The 9,051-nt window shown below is 53.6% G+C and overlaps 1 protein-coding gene across 1 annotated transcript; it reads right to left on the reverse strand.

The window, feature by feature from the left end:
• Positions 1 to 2,117: 2,117 nt before the first annotated feature.
• On the reverse strand, positions 2,118 to 7,628 carry ORAI3 (ORAI calcium release-activated calcium modulator 3). The gene is made up of 2 exons (XM_047087224.1): positions 7,186 to 7,628; positions 2,118 to 3,606 (listed from the first exon to the last, which is right to left on the reverse strand). Exons 1-2 carry the CDS (start codon positions 7,411 to 7,413, stop codon positions 2,947 to 2,949), a joined length of 888 nt encoding a protein of 295 aa, XP_046943180.1. The 5' UTR covers positions 7,414 to 7,628; the 3' UTR covers positions 2,118 to 2,946.
• Between the last annotated feature and the right edge of the window lie 1,423 nt (positions 7,629 to 9,051).

The raw sequence follows: 9,051 nt of genomic DNA on the forward strand, positions 1-9,051 counted from the left end.
GGGGAGGAGGCCAGCCAGAGCTGGGGAGATTTGAGTGGCGCGTTGAACAGGCGCAGATTCGTCAGGCGGGCGGGGCGAATCGGTGGATGGGATGCGCGCTCCTTTGCTCTTCTTTCCTGCCCCTTCCTTGTGCGGCCAAAGGCCTGAAAGGCTGCAGATTCGCCACAGGTCCTGTGGTCCTGGCCTCAGCTGTCGCCTCCCTTCACCCGCCTTGGTGGAGTCAAGAAAATAATGCCTGGTTAGCCAAGCCCCGTTGGCAGAGTTGGCCACTTTTCCCGGATCTTTCTTACTAGCAGAGCTTGGGGAATGCCCAATTTCGACCCCGGAGAAATGGCTACAGCCCAAAGCTGCTCTCGGAGGCCGATGAGAATTTCCAGCCTGGTATAGAGAGGCCCAAGTAATTCTGAAGAGCTGGCCTAGCGAATCTGCGGATCCTCCTGTGGGCGGAGCCAACGCGCGGCGCGCAGAGGGCGTGGCCAGGGCGTGTAAAGCCCGGCGTCGCGGGGGCGCTTCCTGTAGGACCCACCGAAACCGTGCGGGCTGGGAGGGGCGCCTAGGAGATGGAAAAATACAACTAACAGCGGTGACTCAGGCCGTTTGCCTGGTGTCGCACACGATGCCGGGAACGTTTTCCTTTCGCTGTCCCCTTGGGCCCCAGCTGTTTCAGATGCCCATTTGACAGATTGGGAGACTGAGGCCTGCAGAAGGTGCCGCATTTTACCTATAATCGAGCCGCCATTCGTAATTAAATTCGAGGCTGCCTCAAAGTTCTGTGAAAAGTCTTGGGGGGCATAAAGGTCTTAGAACAGGTCTCGTGAAAAATAAACTAGTACCTACTGGAGCTAGGCTGGGCTGGTCGATTCTCCAAGCACCATGCTCCCAGTGCCCTCAGCTTGGAGCCGGGGCGGGGGGCTATGCTTACGTGGTCCCACCGCTGGAGGGCAGCACCAGCCCAGGCGCTAACGTCGCCGAGGCTGGGTACCTTTTTATTTCGCTTGGACGCAGGGCATCCTGGTTTCTGGGTAACCGCACTCTCAGAAGGACCCCCTGCTTGAGCTGAGGATGCTCTAGGTTTCAGACATCTCTGCCTACATTCGTTCCTCCCTGTGTGACCTTGGGCAAGCCATTGACCTCTCAAAATTTAAGATTCTTCCTCTGAAAAATGGATGTTCATTCCTGTCTCACAGGAATGTTATAGCAGTCAGAACAGTAAAGGAGGGGTGCCTGGGTGGCTCAGTCAGTTAAGCTTCTGACTTCCTCTCGGGTCATGATCTTGCGTTTCATGAGTTCGAGTCCTGCATAGGGCTCTCTCCTGTCAGCGTGGAGCCCCCTTTCGGTCCTCTGTCCCTCTCCCTCTCTGCCGCTTCCCTGCTCAAGCTATCTCTCAAAAATAAATAAACATTAAAAAAAAAAAAACAGTGCGGGAAAGGACCCTGAGGCTTGGTTCATACAAATTCACAATTTTAAGTTACAGGAAAAGAGAAAAGAGGGACTGGACCAAGCTCTCATGCTAAGAATAGAGGAGCGAGGATTAGAGCCCCTTAAATTTTTGAGGAAAATTAGACTTACATGAAAGCCTAATTTTTATATGAAAGCACTGGTGATAAGAGCAGATTCCTTTCTCTTGTCCCAGTTGAAAGGTATTGATTGGCTTCTTATATCAGACAGAAGGAGATTTCCCATGTTATGGTAAAGGTAGTCCAAGTTTTCATTGCTTTGGGCAAGATCCTCCACTTTGTCGGGCCTGTTTCCTTATCTCTGAAATGGAAATGGTGAAGACTTGTCTCTTGAGGTCGTTGTGAGGGTTAAATAAGATATCCTTGCTCCTAGTATGTAGTAGTCACTCAAGAAAGAAACTTACACTTTAGAAAGAAACTCTAAATCATCAATGGAAGTGATGGAGACCCAAGAACAAGAGTGCAAAAATTTTAGCCTTGGAATAACTCAGTCTCCAAATCCGAAGATACTGGTCCCTGCCAGCACCAGAAGGGGATCATATCTGGAACCATTCTTCCGCGCCCCCCCCCCAGGTACACCTGCTTCCACCTGGCTCTTAGGAGTAAGTCACCTGATCCCAAGGAGGCCCCCTCTTCACCCCATTCACAGCTACAGGGACATCTGTGAAACACATTTTATTATACAAAACAAGGTGCATCAAAAATTCAGTGTGAGAATAGCTCTGTATTCCAAGGGCTAGTGACTGGATCCTCTCCCTTAAAACCTCCCCACCCCAAACCCTTACTAGAGAGTCAGGTTGGGCACACAGGCCCTCAGTCTCCAAAGATCTCCAGCCCTGGCCCAGGAGAGTGAGAACCAGACGCAGAAGCTTAAGTGTGGGTCTAGGGCAGTGGGGCAGGCACTTGAACCTCCATAAATAGTGAGGCTCCTCCTAGGAAAGAGTGGACCTATGTCTGGGTTAGAAACACCCAAATCCTTCTCTTCAGCAACTAAAGCAAAAATGTGGAACCCATCAAAATCTGGAGATGGGGAAAAGCTTTCCCAAAATGCCAACCATAAAGTAGATTCTACAAAAATAAAGCAAGGGTTAGCTACCTTCTGAGGCAGCTGGGTGGGTGTGTAACCTCTGACTTCCACATCCTGTACAGGGTTAAGGTGTTAAGGGTCAGCACCAAAGGTCTGACCAGGGTCTCCCTGCCTCCCCTCTAGCTACGTGAGACTTGGACTGAAGACCTTCTACTTCCTCCTCTGTTCCTCCCAGCCCAGATATAGACAGACTGGGATAGACTGACAGCGAGGAGAATCCCTGGGAATGTAAAAGCTGCCCCCAGGGCCCACCCCAAAGGACTCAGAAAGCAGGAGTCTGGTCTCTACCTGGGAGTGGCCACAGGAGTGGCTCCAGGCAGGGGCAAGGAATGGGGTCTGTGGACCTGGGTCCTCCTGCAGACCGGAGGGAGGCAGTGTTTACAGTAGTGGTTAACATCAGCCTCACACAGCCTGCAGCTCCCCCTGCAGGCGACTCAGCTCCTCTAACTCTTGCTTGTGGCGGTCTGTCTTATGTGCCACCAAGGAGCGATAGAAATGCAGGGCAAAGGCCACGAATACAAGCCCCACAGGTACCATGATTGCTGTGGAGGCCATAGCTGCTTGCCAGCCTGGTCCATGGTCTCCTCCACCAACACATGCTTGCCGGGGTGGGCAGGCCTCAGATGGCTCAGCCTGTGATGGGGCTACAGAAGTAAAGGATGGCTTGGAAGCTGGACTAAGGGAGGTGGTCACTGGTGACAGAGTCCCAGGCACCTGGGAGGCAGGTACCAAAGGGGCTGGTGTGCCCGAGGGTGCGCCAATGGGCACAAACTTGACCCAGCCAACCAGAACAACTTCAGCGAGGAAAAGGAAGGTGCCCAAGGCAGTGGAGAAGCCCCAGGCCAGCTCCACATAGCGGTGGAGTCGCTGGTGTGGAGACTGGTGGACAGAGTTGAGGTTGTGGATGTTGCTAACGGCTTCTATGTGGGGCAGCAGACAGGTGGAGACCATGAGTGCAAAGAGGTGCACAGCCACTAGCACGGTGGTGCAGGCACTAAAGGCCACCAGCAGGCCTGGCGGGTATTCGTGGTTGCTCTCCAGCTGTACCTCCACCATGGCCACCTGTGGGGACAGAGATGGATTGAGTGCCTATAACCTCTTTGGCAGTAGAGGGTTGTTTTACCTGTTGGTATACATTACCAAGGTATCCCTAGGACCTAGAACAGTGCCTGGCAGGAAGAAGATGCTTAGTCTCTGTTGAGTGAATGAATTGGTAGCCTCGGTAAGGCTCTGTCCTTTTACTGGCTTTGGTTTCTGCACCTGGCTATTGAGAGAGCTGGATGACACATTTCTGGAAATCTTACCTTGTTATCACCTAGGGGTTAAAAAACAGATTCTGGAGCTGGGCCACCTGGGTTCACTCTCAGCTCTACAAGCTGACAAGTGATATATAGCTCTATGCCTTAATTTCCTCATCTGGAAAGTGGGGATTGATAATAATATCTACCTGCCTTACAGGGTTGTTGTGAAAATTAAATGAGATAATGTACACCAAGTAATAAGAAGGTATAAGGCACAGAGTAAGTGCTAGTTAATTGTTGTTATTATTAATTATTAACTGTTATTAACACTAGTGTTCTTAACACTGTCAATAGTGTTATTAACACTGAAGTCTGGGGTGCCTGGGTGGCTCAGATGGTTAACTGGGTCATGATCTCATGGCTCATGGATTCGAGCTTCGCGTTGGGTTCTGTGCTGACAGCTCAGAGCCTGGAGCCTGCTTCAGATTCCGTGTCTCCCTCTCTCTCTGCATCTCCCCCACTTGCACTCTCTCTCTTCCTCTCAAAAAATAAACATTAAAAAAATTAAAAACAAAACAAAAAAACACCGAAGTCTAAGGCTAGTGCCTGCAAATTGGTATACCATGAATCCAAGCCAGCTTTGCACATGTTTTGCTTGGCTCATACACTGTGTTTTTTAAGGAATTAGGTTGAACTTTTAAAACTCTAGAGATTTCAGGGCACCTGGATGGCTCAGTCAGTTAGGCGTCCAGCTTTGGCTCAGGTCATGACCTCACGGCTTGAGTTTGAGCCCTGCATTGTGCTCTGTGCTGACAGCTCAGAGCCTGGAGCCTGCTTCAGATTCTGTGTCTCCCTCTCTCTCTGCCCCTCCCCTGATCATGCTGCCTCTCAAAAATAAATAAACATTAAAAAAAAAATTTTTGGGGGGCGCCTGAGTGGCTCAGGTGATTAAGCTCAGGTCATGACCTCACGGTTTATGGGTTCGAGCCCCACATCGGGCTCTGTGCTGACAGCTCAGAGCCTGGAGTCTGCTTCGATTCTGTGTTTCCCTCTCTCTGCCCCTCCCCTGCTCGTGTTTCTCTCTCTCTCTCTCTCCCAAAAGTGAATAAACATTTAAAAAAAAAAATTTTTTTTAACTCTAGAGATTTCATATAAATATCTCTATTTCTGGATCCTCTTGAAAATTTGGAAGATCTGGTTACACTAGGCCCACATTCCTGCATGGCAACTACCAGCTAGAATTGAGTCATGACTGCTCCCCTGCTCCCTTTGGACAGGTCATGGGGTCTCCTGATAGCCACAGTCCCCACCCAGCCAACTTGGAGTCCATATTAAACTGCCTGTCCTTTGCAAACATTTGCGCTGGTGATCCTGTTCTAGGCTTATGTAAATTTGGATTCTAGAGCCAGACTACCTAAGTTCAAATTCTGCCACTTACTTGCTGTGGGATCCTGGGCAGGTGTCTTAACATCTCTGATCCTGTTTTCGCATCTGTAAAATGGCCATAGTAGTGGTACCTACTTCATAGAATAATAAACGTGATACACGTAAAAGCTCTAAGCACATTGCCTGGTACTGCATGACAGTGTAATACAATTTGTATGTTATTCTAACCCAGGCTACCCAGATACCAGAATCTGGATCTTTCCCCATGCCTAGTTCTTACAGGATCCATTATATTGCTCTGGGGCTGAGAGAAAGAAGGTACAGAACCTGGAAGGTGGTGGTAGGAAGACAAGGCTAAGTATTTTGGGAAATTGGGCCATGGTGAGTGTTAGCAGGTGTTTTCCACTGACAGTGATCTGGGCCAGGCCTAGTCCTGGTTTCTCCCAGAGCCTGACCCAGTCTTGCTCTCCCCTGGCCAGAGTGGGGCCAGTCTGCCCCCAGAACCTACTCATCTGGTCGTTTGATCCTGCAGAGAAGGCCCTGGTGCTTAAGCTGTCACCTCAGCAACATGCAAGTCCAGCAGCAGGCCAGATTGTCCCCTTGGGAACAGGCTGGACCATGGGATGGATGGGGGTGGGGGACCTCTCTCAGCTAGGTCCAGGAAGTTGCTTCCTTCCCTCTACAGTCTGTACAGGAGAAAAAGAGCCACTTCACTGTCTCTAGCTGACCCCACATCAGGAAAACTGGACTGGCCTATGGATACTGGGTCCCTATACAGAAAATGATAGAACTCGGATGACCCTTAAGGGTAGACTTTTCCTCTCATCATTCAAATACATAGGCTATGGTAAAGAGAGAGGCAGAGACTAACCCAAATCACCTAGTGTTGTGACTCCTCTATCCCCATGTCCGTATGTTCCTATGAAGACTCCCCACCAGCTTGCTTGCTTTTTCCTGTCGTGTTGGTAGGGAAACTCTGGACTAACTGAGTCCAGTGATCCTGGGCCCTAGTTCATTCTGTATCCTTCATCTGCTGAGTGCTCTTGGCAGAGGCACTGCCCCATTCTGGGCCTTGGCTTCCATGCCTCTCCAATTAACAGACAGGCTGAGCCATCTCTGATGCGTGTCTTGTTCTGACATGCTGGGATCTAGAGTTTGATGACAAGAATCAGCTCATCCTGGGGCGGGTACTTGCAAGCTACAGAGAGCGCACCCTCCATGATCTCAGTTTCCCACTGGACTGCGAGGGGGAGGATGCCTGTCCAGGGTCACACAGCTGGCCACAGGCTGGGAGGAGCCAGGGTTTGTGTCTGCTGACTCCTCCTGACCCTGAGATTCCCTCAGTCCCATTTCCTCCGCTGGGCCTGTTGGCTGATATCATCCTCCCACACCTGCAGTTTATCAGTTCCGAAATCACATATCAGCTTCCTAATCAGCTTCTTTCCCCAGCAGCTTCCTCACAGGCATCCTCTCTGCTCAGAGCTGTCCTGCGTTACACCAAGCACTCTTTGTGATTGCTAGGAACTGGCCACCCTCTTTGGGATGGGGCCACCTTCAGCTGGGTGACTACGTTTATTCATTTTTTGGTCTTTGACTCTCCCAGGCCTGTTTTTATAGCTCCCACCAAACTCTGATTTGCCTTTGAATCTCTCATGGTAACCTAGTAAGGACTTCTGCCTGGGACGTGCTCCTTTGGGACCTCTTTGCCCCACCCTTGCATATATATCGCCGTTGGTGATTTGTCTCCCCTCAGGACACCTTTCAGGCTTGTTTATCCTCCTTCTGGCCCGGTTTATGCTAGGGGTCTTCTTACACACTTACACACACACACACACACACACACACACTCAGAAAAAGGGACTGGAGTAGTCCCTTGGGACCTTGTTTGTACTCCTTTACCTCTTAAAAACCCCTTCCTCTGTCCCGTCTCCCGTGGGTACCCGTTTACTTCGTCCACGACCCCATGCCCCCATGTGCCTCACCCCCACCCTGTGCGCCCCTTCCCTCCCCTCACCATGGCGAAGCCCGAGAGCAGGGCAGACGTGCGGCTGGAGGCTTTGAGCTTGGCCCGGCTGAGGTAGAGGCGGCGCCAGCTGAGCGCCCGCAGCGAGTGCTGACTGGCCCCCATGAGGTCCAAGTAGCCCCGGTGCACGAACTCTCGGTACGTGGCCGAGCCCGCGGGGCTCTCGGCCTCCGGGTTCAGCGGGGCCTGTTCGCCCGCGTCCCCCTCGCCGCCCTTCATCCTGGGGGCTGCAGCACTGGGCGGGCTGGGCGGTCACGGGGGCCCCGAGTCGCCCTGGGGGCCCCAGGAGGGCAGGCCCCGGCCGGCAGAAGGCCCCATCCCACGGCGGGGCTAGCGGGGATGCAGGCGGCGGGCTCCCACGAAGAGGCGCCCAGGCGAAGCCGAAAGAGCAGGCGTCTGCAGGGAGACCTAGGGGCCGAAGCGGGACAGCAGAGGCCGAAACCGGAACTAGGACGGAGGCGGAGTCGGAGCGGCCACATGATGGGGTGGAGCCGGGGGACTGTGGGCCGAGATCCCGAGGGACCCCGCGACCCAAGGCCACTTCTCTATCGCCCAGGTGCCGGAACCCCGAGGAGGCAAACGCCTAGCCCCAGCGTGTGACTTGGGGGTCCCCGAGCCCTGGACCATTGAGGCACACCTGGACATCCCCTAGATGTCCAGACCTCCAATCCCCTCCCCCCTAAATGATGAGCTGGCGAAAGGTAAACCTATCCACCTTTAGGGATCACAGGACGTCCGGCATCCTCAGTTCCGGGAAGCCTAGGGGACGCGAAGAACTCCCAGATCCATCCAAACAGCCCGCCCCCCCTTAGGGAGGCCCAAAGCATGAGCATTCCAGTCAGGCCAGCTCTACCCCCCGACCCCAACGCCGAAGAGACACACACGAACGCGGCAGCAGTGGCTGGAAGATTTTGAGTTTTATAGCAAACCGTATTGTACAGACCCGGGGCCCAGGGGCCCAGCCCGGCTGGGACCCCCATTTGCCCCGCCGGGCTGCCTCCTCCCCCTCCCCAAGCGGTCCCATTATCAAGCCTTTCGCCATACCCAGAACCCCCTCCCCTCCGGCCTTTGGTCCGCCCAGTCCCTCCCCCCACCCTCGCACCTCCCTGTTACCTGAGGTATGTGGATAGATCCCCCCTCCCCTACATGGTACAACCCGGCTGCCCCGGGAGGCCGGGGCTGAGGGGCGGGACCTGGCCCCAACTCCTCCCCCTGCCTCCTCAAACCCCGCCCCCATCCTGGAGGGGGGCAGGGGAGGGCCAAGAGTCTGTTACTAAGTTCCCATGGCAACTAAGAGGGGCCATTTCCAGCCTTAGCACTGGCTTTGGGAGGTGTCCATTGGCTGCTATTTCCATGGCAACCAGGAGTGGCAGTTCCCTGGGCAAATGGGATACAAGTTTCCATGACGATGAAAGAGAGGGAAGAGCCAGGCTGGAGGAGTCCCATCTTTACCATCATTGGGCTGGCACCCCACCCCCTCCCCCACCCCCGGTCAGGAGGGTGGAGCTGCTCAATACAGTAAAGCATGAGAGAGCCTGGGGGTGGCGCAGTCCAAGCAGGGTGCCCACTGGTCCAGTCTCAGTCTCAGTCCAAGCGGATCAGTCCCCTCACTCTGGCTCCCCCAGGTCCGAGGTTCCCCCGGTTCAAGTAACACTTCAGTACAGATGAATGTTCAAGTATTGTGTGGGGAGGCAGGCAGGGGGCTGGGGTACCCCTCACCACTCCCCTGGGCCGCGCTGAACCCCGCGGGCCCCCACTCCTCGCAATAGCTGCCATTGTCAGTGACGTTCAAGGAGTCAGGGCTTGTGGGGGGAAGGAACTGAAATCTGGGGAGGGAGTTAGGAGAGGGGTGTGACC

Source organism: Lynx rufus, unplaced genomic scaffold (assembly GCF_022079265.1).
Source record: "Lynx rufus isolate CCGP_SWC_20201006 ecotype Redwood Valley unplaced genomic scaffold, mLynRuf1.p SCAF_23, whole genome shotgun sequence".
NCBI classification, from domain to species: domain Eukaryota; kingdom Metazoa; phylum Chordata; class Mammalia; order Carnivora; family Felidae; genus Lynx; species Lynx rufus.

Bases quoted from the DNA above. Each gene is read 5' to 3' on its own strand.
- ORAI3 (XM_047087224.1), bottom strand. From the start codon at position 7,413: ATGAAGGGCGGCGAGGGGGACGCGGGCGAACAGGCCCCGCTGAACCCG. The intron at 3,607-7,185 runs GTGAGGGGAGGG...CTGTCCCCACAG, and splicing joins TGCTCTCGGGCTTCGCCATG to GTGGCCATGGTGGAGGTACA.